The following is a 24354-nucleotide window of genomic DNA, read 5'->3' as shown; positions in this document are numbered from 1 at the left end:
ACTCACCTCCTCAAGTCTCCATCGATTAAAGAGTTTATTGTATTTCCCAGGTCTGCCGGCAAACCTGAACAGATTGAAATGAGCAACATTAGCAAAAAACTTCAATCAGAGGAAGAACAGAATAACAAACAACACACGCACACACACACACAAACATACACACATCATGACTCTATAATGTCTAATAGATGACAGTTTAATCACATTTCTAACCAGTGCAGTGTTTTGTAACCACAGAGTGAGGAAGGGAAAGGAATAGTGGGAGGGTGGGAGGGGGGGTTTGGCAGATGTCATGACATGGGAGTTTGAAATGAAACATCTTTGCACAGTCACTCATTAAATGTGCTGTAAACAGGAACTGCAGAGCCTCATGGCAGCCGGCCTACCTTCCAAGAAAGAACGCGATGTAAAATGTGGAGCTGTTCAAATTCACAAACTGGAACAGGAACATCTTCAGTGCAAAGCTGTTCTCCCACTCAGACTCTGTCCGTGGGTGTTCTACAGCGGGGAGAAACGGAGGGAGATGTGGGGACAGGGGGGAGAAAATAAATACTTGCCAACCATCTGGGAATGGAGAGATAATGATGATAGAAACTCATGCAGCATGTGGACAAGTGCTCACCTAAATTAGTCAGCAGATAAGCCACCTTTTCATACACCTGACAAGATAACAGCACTCATATGCATCAACAGAGAAAGGTTGATGAGATCATGAGAAACAGACACTGACAGAAAGCTCAGTGTAAAACTAACAGGAACATCTTTCTGGCTGGGGATATTCTAGTTCCTGGAACAAAGGTATGAATAATAACTGTTTCATGAAATATTTGTTGGGCAGAGCACGTAAACGTGCCAGATGATGCTTGTCCAGACACCCACCACGTTGAGGGACATGATGATCATAAAGTTTATGCAGACTCCAGTGCCAGAGGTTGCAAACTGCCAGTTCTTCTTCACGAACTTCCAATTGAAGGAAGCAAACTTCTCCATCACAATGAGACGGAAAACCACCACAGCAAACACCGCGGTCAGAACGAGGGAAATCTGAGCAGAGGACAAAGAACAGACTGAAGGACAGAAGAGGAGAGGATGCCTTTGTCTCGACTTCCATAAACTTTCATCTTATTTTATCATGAGGAAGTTTGTAGAAAAAAAGTGAAATAATACTGACTGAGAAAAAAAAAATGAACTGTCATACTGATGGAATGAAATTAGTCCGTCAGTATGACATAATTCCCTATTTCCTCTCAAACATTTCCTGTCCAGCAGGGGGAAGTGTTACACTGCAACTGGCACATCGGAGGTGGCACACAAAATAATAGTGAGATCATTTTGAGCCTGATTCCCAGAAGGGCAGATTATTCAAAGATCAAAGGGTTTACCATGAAGAATATTCCAGACACAGACACCATGAGCCGGCTGAGTTTGTCTGGGAAAGGCTGGAAAGGCTCAGGCTTGCCAGAGATGGGGTTGACTCGCTCCACCTTGGAGTATTTGGCTTCGAACTGAGGCCTCAGCTCCTCCTGATCAGCAAGACATATTACAGAATGAACTACTGAACTGAAGTCGGGTGTCTCTGATACAGCAATAAATCCTGTTTGAATACCATCTTAGCACATCAAATTAATAAACAGACAGCTTGAAACAAGCTTTGATTGTGTGGTCATTCGATAATATGAGTATATAGTTGACAAACCTCTTCCTCCTCCCAATCAATGAGATCCCAGTCATAAGTCAGTTCTGCCCTCCTTCTTTTCCAGAATTCCAGGAATACGGTAGCTGCAGAGCGGATTAAGAATCGGCCACATTATTGGTCACATTGAGATGCTGCACACAGTGAAGGAGGCTTCAGAAACAAACACAGAGCATTATGGAGACCGATTACAGCCATTAGTTCACACAGTGCTTCGCTTTGTGGGGACAAAGTGGTGACGGCAAATGGCTTTTACTTGTATAAAGTTTCACCCTCAAATTGTGTCTTTGTCAGATGCGATCCATTAGATCATAGTCTGCGGGCAGAAGTCACTCCAGAGCCATCAGACTACAAAGACGTGAGCTACACATAACACCAGACTGTGACTGTTTGATGGGCACTGTGCAGCTTTAACACAACTCTAATGTGTCCTTTGTGATCTTGTATATATATGAACATATTACATGCATTTAGGGGTTAAACTAAGTAATTCAGAAATTAAGTAATTAATTATTAAAGAAGAACTCAGAAATGAGCTACTCGCTTACAACAACTGGCTAGTTTTCTTCAGCCTTAACTGAATATTTAAAAGTTTTGACGTTTGGGAGGCACACAGTGTCTTCAAAAAGCACCAGAATGTGACTCCTCAGGCAGATATACTTCGACTGCTATGAAAGATTTCAAAGTTTATATAGCTTGACCCACTTTTGTTTAAAGGAAAAGAAAAGCAGTCTTTCACAAGCTTACATTTGGTCCCTTGGGCTAATCAATTTTTCTTCTGTCTTGCACATACACACTCAGTCCCGTGATCTAGAGCGCACTCACTCAGTAGCACAGCACTACTGCTTAGGTCCACACTGCCAAAAACTGTAATGCAGGATTCAGAACAACAGACATCAGTCAGTGAGGCTGGCCTGACCTCCCACGGCTATCAACTTTCCTTTTGGCCTTTATTTAGCCGAAATGCTGCACACAACAATGCTCACATTCTACATCACAAAGATATTTCAGCTGGGGGCAACGAGCTGCAACATATGCCCATCACAGTGCAATTGCACATCCCATATAGTCAAATGATAGCATCTCCTTCTGGGAAATGTCTAATTATCTGACTAATTACATCAGGACAGCCCAGGGTGTGTAAGAGCAGTTAGAAAAATCTGACTTTCTTCATTGGCTGACTCATAACACTCATAACAGAGAGAAGATCTCCTTCATTTGCACAGCGGAGATATTAAATGCTGGATTCTCAGTTGAAAGCCTAATGTGTTTGGGAGGAGTCGAGGGGAGAGTGGAAGCATGGGCGCTGACATACTATTGTTTATATAGATTTTGGTTCCAGGAGGGTTTGGGTCAAGCGGAGAGCACAGCTGATGTAATACAGGCGTTCTCAAAATCAGGGGAATGGACCAAAAAAACAAAACAGTAGAACAAACAAACAAACAGACACAGACAGACAGACAGACAGACACACAGACAAACAAACAAGCAAAAAAAACTGCCTCCACTTACCCCAAATAGCCATGAAGATAGCAAAGAATACAGTGCCACCATTGTCAAAGAGATGGGTTACCTAGAAACACAAAGACAGGAAGGGCTGCTCTGAACTATGATGCCTAAAATGTTGTAAAAAGAGAGTAAGTAGAAGAGGTTGGGAAACTATAAACTATGATACAACTATGATGAATATGAGAATGGCACTGACCTTTGCGTAGACACAACTGTCACTGAGGGTCCAGGGCTCACAGGTGTCCTCGCACATCGGACACATGATGGTCGTGTTGGCTTCACATATCTCTTTGCTGGTGAGGCAATGCATCATGACAAAAGACAGATATATGTGCAATGTCTGAAACGCTACGCTGAATATATGAACTGACCTGACTTGGCTGGAGTCCATTGTGAAGAGGCCATAGAGGAAGACAAAAACGCCAACCAAGGCAGCAGGGATCAACATGCCAGTGTACCAGCCCAGCCATGCAAAATAAAGGCCAATTTTCTCACCAAAGTAACGCCTGGGAGTGAGAGAGACAGACAGAATGGTCAAAATTTACAGATAAACTGGTAAACCTGGTGAATTTATGTAGCTTCCGCAAGCGTAGGCAGGTTATTATGAAGTGTCCTAGTCATCCCTAATAGATAGAGAGGCTGTTCAGTTGAAAGTCAGACAGTGGTGGGATTTGAACAGGACAGGTACAGTATTTCACAACTGCTCCAAAAGGGAACTCACCATCAACCCATTTCCCTTATTAAATGACATTACTGTCCCAGAAGGACTACAACTTCCTTTGTGTTGTAGCTTTCTGGATTAAAACATGTTTAATGTCAACATATTGATATTACCATATATTAACATGCAGTCAATTTAGAAAAAAACAAAAACTAGGTAACTTTACATTTCTAATAAAATAACTTCATAGGACTGCCCATTATTGTGAAATTAAGGAAATTTCATCATGGGATTGTCTATATATCAATTTTACCAGAAAAACAAAGTTCATCATCAGATTATTTTACAGTCATGATTACATTCACAAACATTAAGCAGCTGTCTAGCTGAAATGTTCCAAACTGATGTTCAGTACGTTGGAAACTAACTCACTCACTTTGTGGCTGAGAGTTAAAGAAGGATGCTGACACTGCTCCTGTTCCTCTGTTTTAAGGACAGAACTTTGGCTTGAGGAAATCAGCTCATCTTAGCATGAAGCTTGTAAGCATGTGGAAACTAATAAACTGGCTCGATCCAAAGGGAAACAGATATGCTCAATAGCAGCTCTAAAACTCAACGATTTACACATTGTACTTTGTACTGGTTTAATGCATGTACAACCAGAAATGCAAAAAGTACTTATGCAGTTCTTAGCCTTCATGATAAACTAAACTAATCCCCTCTAAGATCCAACTTGTTGCATGACTGTGGTATTGATGTTCTTGGAAAGAAAGTGAAAATATCTTTTAAAATCTTCCTCGTCACTTCACTCCTCATTTTGGTTTACTTGTGATGAGAAGGGAAAGACTGCTCAACAATTTAAATAGCTCTGTTCATTCAGAAATATGAGCTCTTCTGGGATATGGGAGAAAGATAAACAAGCCTTTTCATTAGGAATGAGAATAACTTACTTCTGGTGTGGTGTATGTCTAACCTAGGCAACCTTTGATCTATTTAGCCAACACTTCCTTTAAAAGATCAGAGTTTCAGGATAAACAGGACACAAGAGCTTCGGTAAATGTCCAAATACATCTCAATTGCTGTGTCATGCTGTGTCCCACCTGATGAGGTCCAGGGGCTGGTATTTGTACCACATGCCCCAGCGAGCCCAGCGCTCGTACAGTAGGTGTCTGTGGTTCTGAGCACCATGGGTCTTAATGGGATGTCTGCCTTTGTAACCACCCTGATGAGACCAAAAGCAAGAAAATCCACATTACAGGAGGAATTTTACAGACCGACAATTTGTGAATCTCATCAGTAGAAATAAAAGTTGTCCTACCTCATGAGGAGGAAAAGCAGCCTCATATGTGTTGTTGCCGAGCAGGCGGTTGATACCTACATGAATTAAAAAGCATGTCATCTCATGAACAGATAACAGCTGGAGTAGCACAAGGACATATTAAATATTGAGTACCAGGCATTATTGAGAGAGGGGTCCAGTAAGAGATTCATTCAAACCTACACTTGTATCGTCATAACAATTTACTCCATTATGCAAGTCTCAAGTTGCACAAGCACATTACAGGCTGAAAAAGTCAGGTTGGAATTTTAAATCACTGCAAGCACTTCAAGATAACCTTTGGCATATTAATGAACTACAAACACTCAGTGTCCATACAAGCATTGTAAAATACTGTGATAATTACAATAAAGTTGCTGAATTGTGCCTGACATGGCAGCAGGCAATACACAAAATTTCCACTTTCACTGAAAATTTGGATAGTAAGAGCTGGAGCAGGAAGGGAGGATTTGAAAAGAATTTTCCAACACTTGTGGCGGAACTGACCTCTTTTTTTTTTAAGTATGGTGGTCAACAATATTAAAATATTAATGTGAAATCTGTTACTGGCCGCTCAAGGCCCAACTTTAATCAGTAAAACATGTCGACAGCAGTCAGACAAGACAGTGGAGTGGGAGGCGATGGACAGTTTTGCAACTGCCAATACTAAAATAACTAACAGCCAGAAGGAGAGGAGGGATCAGCCACAAGTGGGATGAGAGCAACAGCTCAGTAGCTGCCCACTTTTTAATCATCCCATGGCAAGACAGCAAACACAGGCATGATTCTCCCAACTGTCTCTCTCTAAAGTCAAATTATCAGTAAAATCTTAGTAGCCTGAAGCCCCCATTGGTTTTATTACAAACCATAAAATCATAAACTAACACTTGGATCACTTCATGCTCACTCATTCAGGAGTCAAAAACCTTTCGTAGTTATTTCCTAAAAACAAAACCAAACATTAAAATCATGGGACATTACCAAATCCAACAAAATCCAATACAGGCGCTCATCCAGCTATGAATTATGCATTTTTAAAGTAACTTTTCCAATCTTTTATTTGTCCGTGGATTGGATTGATATCTCAACTTCCAACAGATAAGTTGTGTTGAAATTAATAACAAGAAATATTCTTTTACTGGAATAATTGGTGCTGTGCTGAATGAATATGAACTCTCTCACATCTACAAAGTATTTTTTCTGCATAAAAACATTACTGCCACAGATCCTAAGGCTATAAATAGCTCCAGAGCAGAAAGACAGACTTTTTGCGATATGCTGACAGTTATTATTCATTGCAAGATGTATGTTACATTTTACATAATTTTTTAAGTAGCATTTTTCCTACTATTTACAATAATTTCACATCCAAAGGTTTTATCTTATAGGTTGATATTGGCATTCTCTGTTGAGGCTGATTTCCATTGTGTTCAGTCACAGATTGGAATGTTTATTGAGCACTGGATGATGTTTTCTTGTTTTTTGTGTAGGAAAAAATATGTCTACATATTTTTTTTAGTTAGTTACCTATAAATGTCTATCAGAAGGTGCAAATGTGACACTGGGAGAAACAGTAGTCGGTGTGTGAGAAGTCAGAAGGGAAAGAAATGCATATGGCGTCTTACCCATCTTTGGTTTTCCGTCCTCGTACTTGGTGCGCTGCAAGACATGATGGACTATCCTGCTTCTGGTAGAATTGGAGAAGAAGGTCTGTCTGTTGTTGATAGTGAAGCTGGGAGGAAAATAATAACACACTTTCATAAATAGTCATCATCTAATAGTATATCAATATCACCCAGTCAATGCACTTACTGAAAGCTGAGACAAAAAAATGTTGGGGAGTTCATTAAAATTCAGTGCATGCTGTCAAGTTTGTATTTATTTCCTCAGCATTAGTTCCAAGAAAAATATTTAGACTGACAAGCAAACGGAAGGTGAAAATAATTCACTGACAAAGAAGATGCCTTTCATCAAACAAGAGTGCTAACAATTTTGCAAAAAAAGAGAAAGGGGGTGGAGGAAAGATAAAATCAGTTCCTGCATCTGCTGCTGCATCTTAATATCTTATTTATGATCAACTTGTCCTGAATTCTGAGTTCATGCTCTAAGCTTTCAAATGCACAAGACTTCATGATGCAAATTTCATTTCCTAGTTTCCAAATTCAACATTCAGAGCTGAGGACATGAATGAATGTGAAGGATGAGAGAGAAACTACTGCAGGATGAATTTCAGATTAACACTACTTCTGCAGTCATTGCCATTATGTGAACCTTCCATTGCTGTGTTGTGTTGATGTGTTGTGCATATATGACAGAACATGTCCTACTTACTGATGCATGCGTGCTCTGCTGAAGGGGGCTGTGTAGCAGTCAGTTTCCTCCAGATCAGGCAAGGCCTCTTTGTCCAGCTTCATGGGATTTCTGGGAAGCCAGCTTTTTATCTGATGACATCTCCAATGAAACCTGCTGCACAGACGAACACAGAAACAGGATTAAATGCCCAGATTGTTGACATGAAGGTTGCTTCCTTTGATTGCTCTAACGAACGGTTAGTTAGAGCCAAAGGTTAGTTACTAACCTTTCTCTTGAATATTACCCTGACAACCTCTCAGTGACTGATCCTCACATGTACACACACACACACACACACACACACACACACACAAAATGTTCTTGTGATCCAATCCAACGGATCCTGAGACATTGCAGTTTGGACTTAAATGCTGGGCTGATCGTCAGTCTGTCACTTCCATCACTAGAGCCCTGCTGCCACTGTGGCTGAAAATCAATAGGCTTGGTGATATTTCTGTCTACACTGCTGGAGATGTCTTTGGCTAATGTGTAAGGCTGCTGCTCTGATATGGATTGAATGAATATTATACTGAGGAGTGAACACACGTTTTATGGATGTTGTTGGTCAGAGGACAGGTATTGTATGAAGAGCAATGATATCGAAACAGCGTGCTTTCACCTCCTGCACATGGCCAATTAGTTCAGCTTCATGGCAGCATGAGTTAGCAACAGACCATTAATGAACACATAAAGTGTTTTTACTTCTCGGTTAGATCTTTTTCAAAGAATAACAGCTGGGTGAAAGACTACAACAGCTTGAAGGAAAACAAAAATGGGCCTCATTCTTCACAGTGGCTAAGATTACTGATCACAAAACTTAAAAGTGCCTTTGTTCCCACTTGGACAGGTAGGGGAGTGATGGCTGTCAGATTTTGCTGACTTTGTGTACAAAGCCTTCAAGAATGTCAGTACACAGTTTATACATAATGTATTTGTAATATTTTTCAATAATATTTTCAAAACCAGTAACATCACACTCCACTGACTGTTGTGTCTTCAGAGCTTGAGATGGTTCTTGAACTTCTGCCACTTTTGGTTTTAACATTTTAGTTGCCAGTCATCACTGGAGTGAATGACAATGTGCAGAAATGTATAAAGCTCAGCTTCAATGCCAACCCCTAACCCTAACCCCTAACCCAAGTTAAAGTCTAATAAAAAAGAAAGCATATTTTTAGTCAAGTCAAAAAATAAGTTATAACTCAGATGTGTGTGGAGTTTTCATAAATTTGATATAGACAGGGAAACATTCGCAACACTCAGTCAAATGCTGCTTAATCCTGATTGGCTGGAAAAACGGGACTTCAAACTTTCCCATTTTGTGGCATGAAATGTTCAAAACCATCAGAGTCAGTTTGTATTTGAGATTAAGAAACCTTTTTGAGTCTGTAAACGTTAAGACATTCACTGACTTCTCAGTAATAAAATATTCACTCAGTGTGCCAACCAAAGCTTTTATTTGCCAAACAAAAGAATCTGCTATTCAGCGGCTTCTACCTGTCTTCCAGTGAGATGAAGAGATGGAAATTTGGAGTGCTGTGCAGAGCTTTTACAATACATGACAATCACATCAAAGCATAAGTGCACCTCTCTATGCCCATGTAGCTCCAGTTATTTGATTGAAACATTACCTATGTTCTTACAAAAGCTGTTAGTTTTTGGGCTTTTTTCAAAGTTTGTAGTAACACAATGATTTGTAAATCCTGGCAAAATAAAGCAAACACAATCACTAATAAGGAAAAATAAAAACTTCCTTTCCAGCTATTTCACTAAACTGTTGATTCCTACTCTTTCCTGAAACAGTCTTTCTTCACTGAAGTAAACTTCCTTCTCACAAACTCCCATTTGTACTGATGCCTTGTGGCCGTGCTTCCCATTCTTACTAGCATGAGCAATGAAGTGACCATCCTCCCCTGCCAACAGAGATATATAATCTTATACCTTTAAATCTACTTACCCGCCCAATGTTTTGCTCTTCCAGTCTGTAAAGTAACATTTTTTCCTGAAAAACAAAAAGAAGATGAGTTACAAAAACTGCCCATGACCTTTAGGACTAAAGGTCTTTATGTGTTCATTGTCTTTTTTTTCTCATTGCAGTTACCTGAAAGGCATACGGATATTCATCTGCTCTGCGTATTTGCAAAGTGTGTCCCAAGGAGCGTGGATCTTCACAAACATGATGTCGTTGTTTGTCAGGGAGGGCTTCCAAGTTAAAATGAAAAACAGACGTAAATTGAAAAATGGCTGTATCATCATTTCTATTCATTTGTACTGTTTGAATTTTAGTTTGAAAGATATTCATACCTCCTTCTCCAGCATCAGACCCTCAGCGCGCAAATTCTTCTCAAACGTGCACCTTTTCTCCACCTGTGCACTGGACTTCTTGTAAACCAGGATGTATTCAATACGCTTTTTCCCATCTCGGAAAAAGAGCCCAGAAGAATGAGCTGGCTTTTTCCCCTGAAGCAACAATAATTCAACTTTGAATTTTAGATGTCAAACACAGAGCTGCTCATGCTTGAAGCTTCCCTGCTATAATATGACCATTCAATAACTGCAGTAGCTGGGTTACTGGGAGAGGCATACCTGAAGTGAGTCTGTGCGAGCCTCTAGTTTAGCACGGGTGGCAGGCTTTTGTAGCAGAAATGACTCATCTGCCCTTGTTTCACATGTAGTCACCTCTGACTCCTCCACATAATGATCCTTGCCATCCTCTGCTGCACACAAACACAACACAATCAATGAAATAGTTATTGAAGCACTAAGGAACCAAACTCTTCCATTTGCATTAAGTCTTTTGTTGTTGCTCAAGTCAAAATATCCTTTAATCTGATTGCCAGCTTTGAAATTAGAGCTGAGCTGAAATTAAAAACTCAACATGGGTGCCAGATTTAGTAACACCTTGATGCAATTTACCAGATCCTTGCAGCACTGTTGAGAGAATGCCAATCATGTTTCCATGCTTCCTATAGCTTAACCCAGCTAACTGATATGCATAAACAAAGTAACGTTTGTTACTTGTAACAACATGACAACATTCAATTACTTTATTGCTTTAAAAAGCATTGGACAAAAAAGTAGTTTTTGGGTGCAAGCTAAAATATGATTTCCAACGCACTTAATACAAATCACTGCAGTATCAAGACTTAACAGCTTCATCAAGCAAATTGATTTAAATTTGAGTCTCTGCCTAACAATGTATTTTAGTATTTCTGATTACTGGGTTGTGAAAAAGAATGAAAAGTTTCGTCTTAATGCAACATCACAAAGCATGACAGTTCCCCCCCCCCCGGTTTTTTTGTCTTTTAATTTAATCACAAATCCTCCATTCCCCCGTGGGATTGTATAAAAAAATCTTAGCTTGTGTTTAGGTCTCAAATGGTCCATTTGGAATTAGCTGGACTGACAAATGACTGGGCAACGTGCGGTGTTGAGATGCACATTCAATTTGCTCTGTTACCCTGTTGACAGATTTACCCATATAAAACTCAGGAGTAAAAGAAAAAAAACAAAAAACAACTTGAGCTTAGACAAAGTTGAGCAAGCGTTTTTCAGAGGCCTCAAACGTGTGATTATGAGTGAGTAATTATTATTTATTATACTTAATGGATGTAGAGAGAACAGAGTTAAAAAAGAAATGAATCCCATGTCAGCAAGAGTTGCCTGCACCTAGTCAAGTTTGTAAATGAAAGGAACTGAATCATAAATTAGCAATTTCAAATAATGTGCTGACCTGATGTTTGGCCATCATGTCTTGTGGTCTATGCTTAACTCACATAATGTAAAGTACAATTGAAACATCAACTTATTAGAAATCCAACTTGACTGCAGTGAAGACATCTGCCAGCGGTTGCGATGTTGGTGAGGGATCATGTCCTTTTCTGTAAACCTCTGTGCTTATTCTGTTTAGACTCTGTCTCCCGCTGTTCACACCCAGACTCATTCCTCAGATGTCTATTCTCAGCATCACATCAAAGTGCTATTTCTCACCAAAATAACAACACCTCACTTTGTGCTGGCTCATCTGCATTAAACTCACGTCTCTCTTCCAACGGATGCTCACTGTGCTGAGCATTGAGTTGTTGAGCGTAACATAAGACACACAGAAAGAAACATGCTCGAGTACACAAACAGTTTGCATCACAAACATCATGCATATTTGTCTCCTTGCGTAGAAAACTAATTTAAAACCTCTAACCAAACAAAACTTTAACACATCTCTCGACTGAGGCACCACATCTACTGATGGGCTGAAGGAAACATCTGTTAGATTCCTCTTAGGGCACTTACCTGTCTGCGGGGGAAGAAGGCTGCAGGAAGTGCTAATGCTCTGACTTAGACCGTTGACTTCAGGTTTGGGCTCTGGGCTCAGAGGCACAGACAGGAAGTGGTTGAGGTTGATTGGATGAGTCTGACTCTGGGCCAGGCAAGGCAGGCTGCGGCGAGACGGCTTTAGGCTCTTCTCTTTCAAGATCTCGCTGATGCTGGTGTGCATGCCTGAGGATGAGAGGGAAGCAGAAGAACGCACAGATTTTACACTTATATGTTGATATATTTAATTTACATCTACATAGATTGAACTTGGCCCTGAAGATAATAGAAGACCTTGGACGTTTGGTGATAGGTGGCTCAGGCTGCACTAAATTGCTTTTAGGTCTTTACAAAAACATGCTTGCTTTTGTGTTTTGTGGACTAATGATGTCAACATGTCCTTCTTTTCAAATTTTAAAGACTAGAGACAGACACCTTTGGTCAGAACTGAGCTGACATTGTGCACAGAATGTGATATTGATTCCTCATTTCTCCTCAATTAGTCAAGCTTCAATAAACCTCCTCATAAAACATGGAGGGTTCCAGCTTTTATTTATCAACAGTGAAAACTCAACATCAGAACTAAAGATTTTCTCCCTATCAGGTGATAATGCAAAAGTAGTTGTGTATTGAATGATTCCTTTGTCTTTATAGTTGTTTGTTAGTTGCCCGTGATTTCTATATTATATCCAGTCTTGCAGAAGATAAATCAACAAACAAACATTAGTGTCCAATGACAAATAGAAATAAAGAATTGATTCATGCTACTTAGGAGATCTGGTTCACAAATTGAAATGAAGGAACTGAGTGGAAAAAAAAGTGAAGGAGGGAGGAATCACTTCAATCATCAGTTGAGCTATCATTTTATGGGCTGCAGTAATGGTAACAAGGTCTGTCCTTCATAGAGGAGTACATTAAAACCATCAGCACTCTCTCGCCATCAAATCACACAGGTCAATACCCCAAGACAAGCCACATGATGATGCACCGCTGACTAAACGAGATGCACAATGCCAGTTCTGCAAAGGGCTCAGCACTGATGTATAACAACATCACTCATGGTGCTGCCTACTACATACATAGTTTTCTCCTTAGCATCCCGTTGTTTTACTAATACCAGTAAAGGTCACTTTCAAGGTTGTATTGTGTGATGTATTGTTAAGAGGAAGTTGGGGGTTAATAACAATAATGAATGTCCACCAGTGGAGGAATGACATTGTACCTGACCTTCACAGCAGGCAGAAGCTTCAGCGCTGCAGCTGCTGACAAAATGTATTCACAAAATGAAGTCTCTCACTCCCTTCTCAAATGAGAACGTGACATACTTTTACCTCTGCTGAGGAATTCTCTAAGCGACCTTCCTGAAATGTTCACACACTTTGATAATTCACCCACTGCGTCCTGAGGGCCACATGCTGCAACCTGCACACTAACTCATTCTTATGACATGCCCTTCAGTGGGAATTTCTCAGTGCAGCTGGATAAGAATGGGGCCAGTTAAAGATGTGAGCTTGTGGAACCTGAGGGAACCACTGGTCATGCTTTTGATTTCTGGTGCAACCCCACAGATATGAAATGAATGAACATTGTAAGCTCCAGCTGGAAGCTACAGATTTCACTGTACTCATAAAAGGGCTCATAAAGGGATATATATATATTTAAATAGTCAAAATAAGCCTCATGAAGATTCTTCAGCATAGTGAAATTATTTGTTCATGCTGGAAAGTTCCCTTTTTTGATGAACTGATTTCCGAGTGCTTCGGTTATTTTTAAAGTTCACTGGATTTGATTCATTCTCATTTCTTTCGACATTTCATCAGTTACAGAACACATTATCAATACTGATATATAGGTTGTTAAGCTCCTGTTCTGTGAAGATTCTGATTGTGCCAAATACACCAGCAGTGAAAGCAGGGATTTTAACAGTCCAATGAGCAGGAAGGTTGGTTTCTGTCAGCAACAAACACAGCAACAACATGCTTTATGACTGAACCGTATTACTGGAATGTGCTGGAACGTGCTAGGACCCTCCAGTCGAACCTAAAGTGCGACTGATACACATTCCAGCATAGGAGCCACATATGTGTAGCCAAAAGAAACATTAATTGAAATTCAGGCGGATTAGATAATCCCAATAGACATCGGCGAGGCTCAACACATCTGAGATGATACATCAGAGCAGAGAGAGCTAATGGGCCCGTAGTGGTGGAGGTTGTAGTCCCAAAGGACTCTTGAAGTTTAAAATAGATGCACAAATTGGACAGGGCTCTGGAAATTCCAGAGTGCGTGGAGATGAACAAAAAAAAATCACTGGTCAAATCTCTCAGCTTCTGTGGATATTCAGAATATAATACTGGTTATCTGATAATCACTGTGCTGTTCCAAAGCTTTGGTTTCATTTTCTCATACAGGCTGTCTGAACTCTGTCCCACTGTCAGAGTAGTTGTGCAGTACATTCTGAAGACAATGCATGGTGTAAGTCTATATAAATATATAAAAGGTTCATCTAATGTGAAATCCTGTATTTAATCTTGCTGTGTGCTGGCTAAAACTGGTTTATCAGGAGAAAGTTAATCCTGTGCGTGTGTGTGTGCGTGCAGACTGTTCATGGATGTGCATGGGAGTACATGGGCTTTAACTGAGTCTGAGTCCCGAACAAGGAGGAGGAACAAGGTGACAACATAGGGCCGACAAAGACAAAAGAATACAACCAAAAGGCCTAAAGACAGGGAACTCAGGCGTGACGTGATGTAGAGAAAAAAACATCTCTAAACTTTCTTTGTATCAGCGTGAACAACAATCATGCGTGTGCTCACACAAACACCCACTCAGGCTGATCCGAGGGGGAGCTTGGCTTCAGGGAAGGTCGTGATCTGGGATTGGATCCCTCCTGTGCAGCGTGTCCATGACAGTCTTGTGATGAGAGATTAAAAGGATTTCTTTTGGTCAGCGCATGTGTGGGCATGATATTTTATATAGTATATGCTACTGTCACTGAACACATTGCACTGTGTACCTCGCTGCAAATGTTTACATATGTCATGTGACAAAAATCTGTGTTGGTTCTGCTTATTCATATTCGCTATGCACCTCTTGATTGTATTAAAAAATAAGCATATATCTGGCAGTGCCAAAACACAATTCCTCTGTGCATCTGCATCCAACCTAGTCTGAGCCAGCTGGAAGAATTTTACATGAAAAATGTCCAGGATTTTATGATCAATATTAGACTCAGAGAGCAGAAGAAACAAAAATAATGCAGTGACAGTGTAATAATTTAATGTTTAGTCACGTTTTTTTCAGCGGCCATTTTGAGAGACCTGAGCAGAAACTGAAGAATCAGTTATTATCTGCAAGGATGATTTGCACAAAGTACCAAACAGAGAATTCAGGTCAGTGGGCTGCTTTTCCCTTCATGCATCTATATTTCCTCGTTCTATACGTTGAATTATTCATATGTGTTCACCCCATAGCACTTTCAGCGTCACAGCTTTTAACTGAGGAACATTCTGCATCAGGACCTTTTGAAGCGCAACACCCATCATTACTGTTTTCCCCATAGGATGAGCGTGTCAGGTTGTTCCTGCTTTAAAATTGCAGGGAAGGAAGGAAAAACATGACACACACACTCACAAAAAGCAAGTCCAGAATGCTGCAGCAGTGATTTTAGAAAATTATCACAAGGAGGCAGGACTGAGGGGAGTCTCTCCTACAGAAACGCTGTCCAAGCAATTAGTGTATTTCATCCTCCACCTGGCATTGTATCAAAGAACACATAGATTTAGGATGCAGACTGATATTATAATCAGCCTCAAATCTTGTGACATGACTAGTTCTCAAGGCATACCACCAATTCTTGCTGACCAAGTACAATCTAAACACTTGTGTGACCTGCTCTTCACTTCATATGGTTGGAACAGAAAATACGCACTGAAAATCACCGATCATTATCAACTAATTTTCTCAAACTGACAAATAGGAGTGTTGATGCTGCAGCACACAGCCATCACAGATCACAGTCATATTGTAATACTTACTGCAACACTAATGTGACTACAGAGTTGTAGCTTTGGCTTGCATGCTAATGATGCATTTTAATCATCTATTGATCACGCTCTAAAATGTTGCATGAGGAAGCGTCACACAATGCAGTCAATATAAAATTGAGAAAGTTCAAACTTTTGTACAATGTAATCTTAAAGTTAATATATATTATTCATTCACCTTCTACTGCTTGTCAATTTCTGAGTCGTGGGGTGCTAGAGCCAATCCCAGCTCACACTGGGTGAGGGCAGGGTACACCCTGGACAGGTCAGCAGTCCATCACAGGGCCAACACACAGAGACAGACAGAGACCAACAACCACTCACACTCAGACCTACGGACAGTTTAGAGTCACCAGCTAGCCCAAACATGTCTTTGGACGGTGGGAGGAAACCCATGCAGGCACAGGGAGAACATGCACATTCCGCACAGACAGACCTTCTTGTTGTGGGGCAACAGCACTAACCACTATGCTGCCACATGCTGCCCTTTATATATAAGTATTTCATCCAGTCATATACAAATAACTGCAACTGTCTGCTTATTCAATTGGGAAGAGCTTATATAATTTGACATTTTTTATAGATTATTGACTTGGCTATATAAGATGAGGATTTAAGTAACTATAAAGCAGTGTTCCCTTCTCATGTGCCAGCTTGAAGAACTGACCTGCTATAAAGCAAACAGGTGTTATTAAAACACAAAGCTGATAATTATATTGTTCTTAACCAACAGCAACATAATTGATTCACTTTCGACATAATTACAATTTTTGGACATTTATCAGCACAAAATCCAAATATATGCTGCGTGCATGGTCTCAGTCTTTTGCCTCAAAATTATTTCTTAACTTGAAACTAAATAAAACATGCTTACTGGTTTAATCAATGATTTAATCATGTATTTGCATAATGAGCAAAATTGTGAACTAATTACCTTTTAGCTGCTTAAAGGCATTAGCAAGCACTCAGAAAAAATGGGCCAAAATGAGATTGAACTGACACTCACAGGGCAAAAATGATAAAGCACTTCTCAGACAGATGTGATCACTGAACAACCAGATGCTCATAAAAAACGCATGGAGAAGGCAAGGTGTCAAGCAAATGTGAGAATAATTCAACATGAAGTTTCCAGGAACCCATTATCATCCATTGCCACCATAGTCCAGACGTAAAAACTATAAGTGAAAAGAATGATACTGTAAGATGTCAAGTGTTCAAATGCTTGGCTGCAGAGAAGAGGGAAGAAACACAACCCTCAAGTGTCACGGCTGTGCCAAGAAAAATAAGTGAAGACAGATGTACCAGAGCTTTCTGTATATACAAAATGACAGTAGCTAGATCACTAACGGACACAGGGCATCAACCAATCAGGTGTCAGCAATGTGGAAGACAGGCAGTGGTGTGGAGTGGTGCTTCCATTAAGGCCTGAAGACAGACTGAGAATCAACTCCCAGATATACAACCACTCTCCTGAATATACCTCCTTCAAGCAGCAGTACAGGAAACAGGGCGAGAGCAGGATTATGTTTCATGAAGCATTTCACTGCTTGGCTAATCAGAATGACGACCAAATAATAACCTGGTCTCCTTCGTCATCTGATTGACATCAATTTGAGAATGTGAAACATTCAGTCCACTGTTACAGTTAAATAATACAACACATCTTTTCAAATGCTGTGATCATTGCTTCACCCAGATCAAGGAAAGGACAGACTGCAATGACGGAGGTTAACTGAAAACAAAGGGGACTGGGTGAATCATTTGATATTTTTTAAAGGCTAAACATTTTTGTTTAATTGTCTTTGTGAGGCTTGCTAATTTAATTTTCTACTTTAAAACTGACTTCAGAAAAATTCTGCTTGTAATTTAGCTCCTTTATAATGATGTATGCTTTATTACTGGAAAAAAGTCACCTTTCCTATATCAAGCATTCAAGTTTCAGGTTTGATGATAATCTGGATATTAGATCCTCTGCTTTCTATTTTTCAAATAATACAAATTAATCCTTGGGAATAAAATGAACCTAAAAATGTACAGGTAGTGTTGGTAACAATTTGCTCCTCAGACGCAGTCATCTGTCTGTCACGTGCAGCTGAGCACGTAAGTCGACAGTGAACACACCTCAGAGCAGATGGCACTCTTTACCCACAGTTTAAACCATTCAGGGGCCTGTTATACAATCCTGGCACAGACACCGGGTTACATAATTAAAGATTAAATATCTTCCTTCTCTCTCAATCTCTATATTTCCTCATTCATTTCATGTCTCACTATCTTCTTATGTCCCCTGATTACTTGTGATTTCTACTAGTCAGAGGATTTTCTGCTAAGCTGCTACTATCTCTACAGGTACATACCTCATCTGGGAATGTCTGCAAACTGCACTGTCCTTAAAAAGAGGCTTCAAGTTCACAGAAAACTAATTGTTTTATTGCAATATTTTCACCAGCATCAGAGACTAAAAAGTCAACAGTAACTCTGGGCTCCCTGCAGAACTTCTGCCTGTAAAGCTCCTCTAACCTAGCAACAAAACAGCCGCTGACTATTTATAGACTGTAAAGTGTTAAAGCCGGACATGCAGAGCCTCTTTGTTTTGTCATTTTTTAAAATGTTGGCCTGCCTAACATGTTGCAATTTGATAGAAGTGGCTCAACTCCACTGAGATGAAAAGACTAGTGTTTGCCTATACATCCTCAGTAGCCTGTTAAAATCACAGTACATGTTATTGCCCCAAATCTGTGCTAAAATATTAATTATTTCTATAAAACCATCTGTCTGCTTGCATTAGAGGACAGGTGGCCTGTTTAATACTGTGCAACCACAACTGTGCACATGAACATACACACAAGATTAGCACATTTACTATACATGCACATGTATGAAACCGAAAACACACGCACACACGTTTTAGATAGAGTTCTATATTGGTTTACAGTTAAAATTAGAATCAATGCCAAGATTTTTCTAATAGCCTATCAGACAGTAATAGCCTGACCCCTGCAATACGTAAAATATTCATCTCCACCACAACACAGCTCCATTCGGATTTCCAATGCTAAACAAGCATTTTAATTTCAAAGCTTTTCATGCTCTCATACACTTTTGATGCCGGCATTTGGGGAAGTGCAGTTTCTGGATATTGCTTAGCAAGAGTTTGTGAACCAACATTCACTGCATTCAACTCCAATTTAATGGTGCACTTAGCAGCCACTGATATATTGAGCGGGCCCTCAGGATTTTTACATTTACATGATACCATCCTGTGCTACATGGTTCTTGCCGTCTGGACTGAGACCAGAATGTAGTTCATTGTATGATATCAGTATAAGGAAGTAATATTATGTGAATCAGTTTCATGGAAAGACACAATTGCTGCAGGGAACATAATTAATCTCCTAAAAATTGCTTCTAATTGTAAAAATGTACACAGGCCATCATAAAAATTACAAACATACCATAAACCCAGCGGGTGAAACAATAAACATTGTGCATATGGGTCATGGTGGAAGATTGAAATTTGAAAAAGAAAGAAAAATATAATCTCTTCCCAATGTAAACATTTGCCTTTTCCTTGTTTGCTCAGTTATATTGTCTTGTTTTCTCTTTCAATCCAGCAAATGGAGCCAGAGCAGATAAAGTAACATGTTCTTCAGCAGGGCATCCCTCACTCAGAAGATTTTTTGCTGCTCAGCTCAGCGTCTGCTCAACAGATGCCAGGGGATACACCATTTTATCCTCTGCAGCCAGGTACATAAATGCTCAGAGGTCATTCCACATTTTTTCTAAATTTATACAGACGCTGCATGTACAATTCATGCAAAGTGTTCAAGAGCCACCAATACTTTCCAAAGAACCTTAAAATCAATACTGGTGCAGCAGACAGTATAGTCAAGCTGAAAAGGAAGTCACTCCTCAACAACTTGGTAAGTATTTAGTAATAGATATAATAAAATTTACTGTGATGTGTAAAGACCGATTATTTTAATTTGACTCATTTGGCACAAAATCTATGTTGACTTACTGTCACTCCTGAATGCAAAGACGCCAACTGGACCCCATAAACTCTGATGTTACATATTGTTTTTTCATTAGCTTGCCAATGGAAGATATATTTTCCATTTTACTGCATGATGGGAACTTCTACAGCCTCAAATTCATTATTTTTTATCACTCATAAAGCCAAGAAGGCAGCTATATCTGATAGGCATAGAACATTCACAAGCTGTTTTACTTCATGAACACGTCAGTCCTCAGTAAGACATTCTCACTGCTTACTGTACTGCTGTGAATGGTTGAATGCTACACAAACATGACTGTGAGTGCAGTTCAAACCATCATATTCAAACGCCAATACAATCTGCATTGTTTGACTCATTTGTCGTTCCTGTGCAGCAACCATCCATTGGATTCTAACACTTGTGGTTAGTCAATTCAGTCATATGTGAGGAGTTTATGGTAGCTCAATATGAAATTATAATCACCTGACACGGTCAACGAAACACAGATAAAAGTGGACAAAATGTAAAAACGGTACAGAAACAGGCTTCAGACCTCCAACTCTGCGTCAAGCTCACATTAAGTAGAGAGTGTGACACCTCTGAGTGGCTTTCCACATCACGAACTGTTCAGCCTGAGAGGAAAGTCCCCAGACACCACACTCCACTCCAAAATAAATCAGTGCCATGAAGGACCAACCTTTCTGCTGCTTGAAGGACTGGATGGAGCCCGAGTGGTGCACCATTGCGACGTTCACTTGGTCTCCAGTCGGTAATTAGATCCCGTGTTTCCACAAGCAGAATGGCAAATTACACGAGAAAGTGCGGAGAGGAGGCGTAGGTGTTTTCTCTACGTCCATGCTGCCGAGCGATCTTATGGCCGATGCGCAAACCCCAGCAACACCTGTCTTCGCTCCGCATGCTCACTGCCCCCCCATCCCATCACCCACTTCCCTCCTTATCCGCCACCATCCATGGCTGTTGTCATGGTGACGGGAGGTAGGGGAGGTCCTGCGATGGACATACGCACCCCCCCCTCCCCGATTTACCGACTCCAAATAAACTGAGGGAAATTACCTGGGCCAGCACATCTCAAATGGGCTGACAAGGACATTTATCTGTTCGTTCATCAACCCTGCTCGTCCTTCAGGGACCACATGTTAGGTCCGGACAATGACACCGACTGCAGTTAGGCTGTTCGGTTAAATAAATGATGAGGCACTTATTGATGAGGAAAAATATGTTGCAGCACCTTCAATATGCTTCACTTTCAAATTTTTGAAGCCAACAGCTATTGAAAAAACTCACGAGCCCCTTCAGACATTTCTATGAGGTCATTTTGCTGGAAGTTATAATGCACCAGCAAAAAAAAATCTCTCGATACATCAATCAATCATAGGCTGACCTTTTTGGACCAAGTAGAGGGAATTATTGAAAAAAATAAAATAAAATTATCCGGATTGCACATGCTCAAAGGTCATCAGATTGTCTAAACCTAATGACCACAATGTAATCCTCAGCACAAATAACAGCTGACAGTGTGTTTGGATGATAATTGAAAGCTATCAGTTTAATGGGAACAGACAGGTTTAAATACTAAATCCATACTGAAAATGAAACAAAAACATCAGTAAAGGCAATATGGAGCGCCTGACTATTCTTTAGGTCTGAATACGTCTCCTTGCAGGCGTTTAAGACCGAGTAGCTGTGAGAAAAACTATAATAAATAATCAATACAATGTCTAAAAGCGACAGGGCTCGCAGATCAGCTGTGCAGTCCCACAGCTGCTGCTGCAGTGGCAGGGATTCCCTTCTTAGAGATCAACGAAACAAAATGTGAGCAGAATGGTAAAAATGACTAATATCATTTATTTGCCTGATGTGGAATATATCTGATGGGACATAATTCCTGCTGTATTTGTTAGGACTCTGGTAAAATATTGAACGGCTGAATTTTACTTGTAAGTTGTGATAGACATGGGATGGATACAATACTGAGTATTTAGTTAAAGTAAAATCCTTCAGAGTCAGCTTAATAAACAGATGTAAAATAATCTTTGACTGCTTTTATACACGTCATGAAAAATGAAACAGGATGAATATCAATAATCACATAGTCAATCAATATGACCACAAAACCTGTATCTTAAAAGGAAAATAAAGTGTTGGTCACTTCATCAGCCTCGTCTTCAATTACACAGCGGCACTAAGATCTTGTTATGGTTACTGTGGTTACTGCAAGGTCACTGGTCTTATCTCAATGCCAACCACACTGAGCTATAGACCAGCAGACATCCAATCAGGGTCTAAAATTCATGGGAGGGTGGTGGGAGCCCTGCGTAGTTCCTGTTCTCTCTATGTGAGTACACTCTGAACACTGAACTGACTGCTGCGCTGTGGTCAGTCTTCACTTGGATAGAAAAACACAAGCTGTACTTTGGCTCATGGCCCTACTTTGTGTATCAATGTGTCTGTACTGCTATTCTGTGGAGTAGTCTGGCATCTGTCATAGATGCACATACCATCTGTTTTCTTGTTGCCCAGCACGCCTCTCCTCCTCCCACTGTTCTGATGTTTTTGAACACTGGTGGCAGAGCTGCACATGACAACCCTTGTCTCGTGTCATTGAGCTACCCGGAAAATGCATCTCCTCTAGTGAGCCGATGAATAAATAAATAAGCAAGTTATAATAGGGCCAGTGGCATTTAAATTTTTATTTCTTCTATTTCTGCTAGCTGGTTTTAAGGATGTAGGTCAGATGACAGGCTGCAGAGGGAGAAAGATTTGAAATAAATATAACACTGCCACCCTGTGGTCAGAGAGAAGACCAACTGAGCTGTCAGCATTCAAATCCAAGAGCCACAAGGAGTTTTTGGCATGCATGGAGATATGTAATTATCAATTACCTCTTGGTCAAGTGTCATACTGACTGGTACTCATACAAATGCCAAACAAGATGGCCAACTGTCTCAACTTTCTCGCCTTATTTGCATTTAAATCTATACAATCATTATGTAGTTAAAATACAGTATATCAAATCCTGCAGTATTCCAAAATACTGCAGTTAATGGATGATAACAGGTCTGTTATAAGCTATTGGACACACAAAAAAAGCTGTCTATTTCCCAATATTCAACAAATTCTGTTTGCACTTTTCAAAGAAGAAGACGACAAAGAAGAGAAAGAAGAAGAACTCCCCACTCACTTCCACTCCTGAGATTCCTGTATGACAGCAACATCTAACATCAAGCTATTTAAATAAATTACTACTGATGGCAGCTCTGAAGCTTACAGTAGCAGCTGATTAACCTATCCTAAAAGTTCAGAACAAATTATTCAACTGAAGGTGTAAACTATGTGGTTAACACAGCCAGTCCTGACTTTATTGTTGAGTACCTGTCATGCCCAGTGGCCAGAGCATGGAGACTACCATGGTCTGATGAACATTCACAATGGCATAATCAGCTGGTGAGAGGGCAAGATAGGTGCATATTGATTGTTGGCAATCTCACCAGAGTGTTGGTCGGTCTCCGTGTCTCCAGAAGGGAAACTGTTGGCAAGTGAGGAGCTCCAGGACGCTGAGTGGCTGATGGTGTGATTGATAAGTACATGTCTGTCGCCTCCGGAGGAGCTGGAGGCCTGACTCTCCAGCAGGGGCACAAACATGCAGTTGGCCTGATGACATGATCCTGCAAAACATACATACACACACATCAGCATAAGACAAGAGGGCAATCAGCACCGTTATTGAGGTATTGTTATTTTTCCCATCACCTTGAGTTATCAGTGTCAGCTCTGGCTTGTGCGTTCAGATTAGTCAAATTTGCGGTTGATCACAGAAGTGTGGCTCTCCACTCATTCCTCTCATGTTACTGTGCTCATGCATTTTTAACACTTCTTTATAATTCCTTTTACCCACTGACACTTGACACTAATAGAATGTAAAAGGGCCTCTGGCTTTTCAAATCAATTGCATAACTTGGCAGATCCTGTTATATTATAGATGAAAACAATAAAACAGTTGAACGGACAGAAATGTCTGATAATACAGCCTTTTTCCCTTCAGCTGTTTGGAGCGGTCAATACTGGAAAACCATGTATCGAACTTGAATCTTTGTTGTTTTTCAGCTCAGAAAGCAAAATGTATGCTTTCTCTTCTTGCAATAGTAAAATAATGGACACTCATATCCAAATACGCATTAACGGTATGCGTTAGCTAGATCAATAAACAGCACGTAATTTTAAATTCTGAATGTCAGCTCCTCGGTAAATGTTGATGTTTAGAAGCAACTAAAAATGGATAGATGCATAACGCAAAGGATTGTTTTCCCTTGGTGCATATAGCCACTGAGCCATTATTTTTTTCATAGCGTAGAGGCTACCATTCTGAATCCTGAACATGCCGCTGCCGAGATCAACACAGTAAGCCCACAATAATACATTTTAATTTGTTTACAATGGAAAAATAGTTT

General features: G+C 40.2%; 1 protein-coding gene across 6 annotated transcripts in view; it reads right to left on the bottom strand.

Annotated features, from left to right (window-relative positions):
- ano3 (anoctamin 3) overlaps window positions 1–24354 on the bottom strand; it is a 34478-nt gene that overhangs the window by 5081 nt on the left and 5043 nt on the right. Inside the window, exons 2-20 of one of the 6 annotated variants that reach the window (XM_029523614.1) lie at window positions 23395–23571; window positions 11821–12027; window positions 10117–10247; window positions 9835–9990; window positions 9632–9732; window positions 9488–9532; window positions 7513–7647; window positions 6807–6913; window positions 5182–5237; window positions 4964–5085; window positions 3574–3708; window positions 3399–3495; window positions 3206–3266; window positions 1697–1779; window positions 1383–1523; window positions 880–1044; window positions 623–659; window positions 387–498; window positions 7–64 (exon numbers count right to left, since the gene is read on the bottom strand). In XM_029523614.1, the coding sequence (XP_029379474.1) occupies window positions 7–64; window positions 387–498; window positions 623–659; window positions 880–1044; window positions 1383–1523; window positions 1697–1779; window positions 3206–3266; window positions 3399–3495; window positions 3574–3708; window positions 4964–5085; window positions 5182–5237; window positions 6807–6913; window positions 7513–7647; window positions 9488–9532; window positions 9632–9732; window positions 9835–9990; window positions 10117–10247; window positions 11821–12027; window positions 23395–23548 (2103 nt within the window). In that variant the 5' untranslated portion in view covers window positions 23549–23571. Of the gene's footprint in view, window positions 1–6; window positions 65–386; window positions 499–622; window positions 660–879; window positions 1045–1382; window positions 1524–1696; window positions 1780–3205; window positions 3267–3398; window positions 3709–4963; window positions 5086–5181; window positions 5238–6806; window positions 6914–7512; window positions 7648–9487; window positions 9533–9631; window positions 9733–9834; window positions 9991–10116; window positions 10248–11767; window positions 12028–20582; window positions 20720–23394; window positions 23572–24354 lie in introns of those variants that run through there. The other 5 variants (XM_029523615.1, XM_029523617.1, XM_029523612.1 and 2 more) reach the window with 5 other exon arrangements.

Source organism: Echeneis naucrates, chromosome 16 (genome assembly GCF_900963305.1).
Source record: "Echeneis naucrates chromosome 16, fEcheNa1.1, whole genome shotgun sequence".
Lineage (NCBI taxonomy): Eukaryota > Metazoa > Chordata > Actinopteri > Carangiformes > Echeneidae > Echeneis > Echeneis naucrates.
This window is presented reverse-complemented; position numbering and strand designations above follow the sequence as displayed.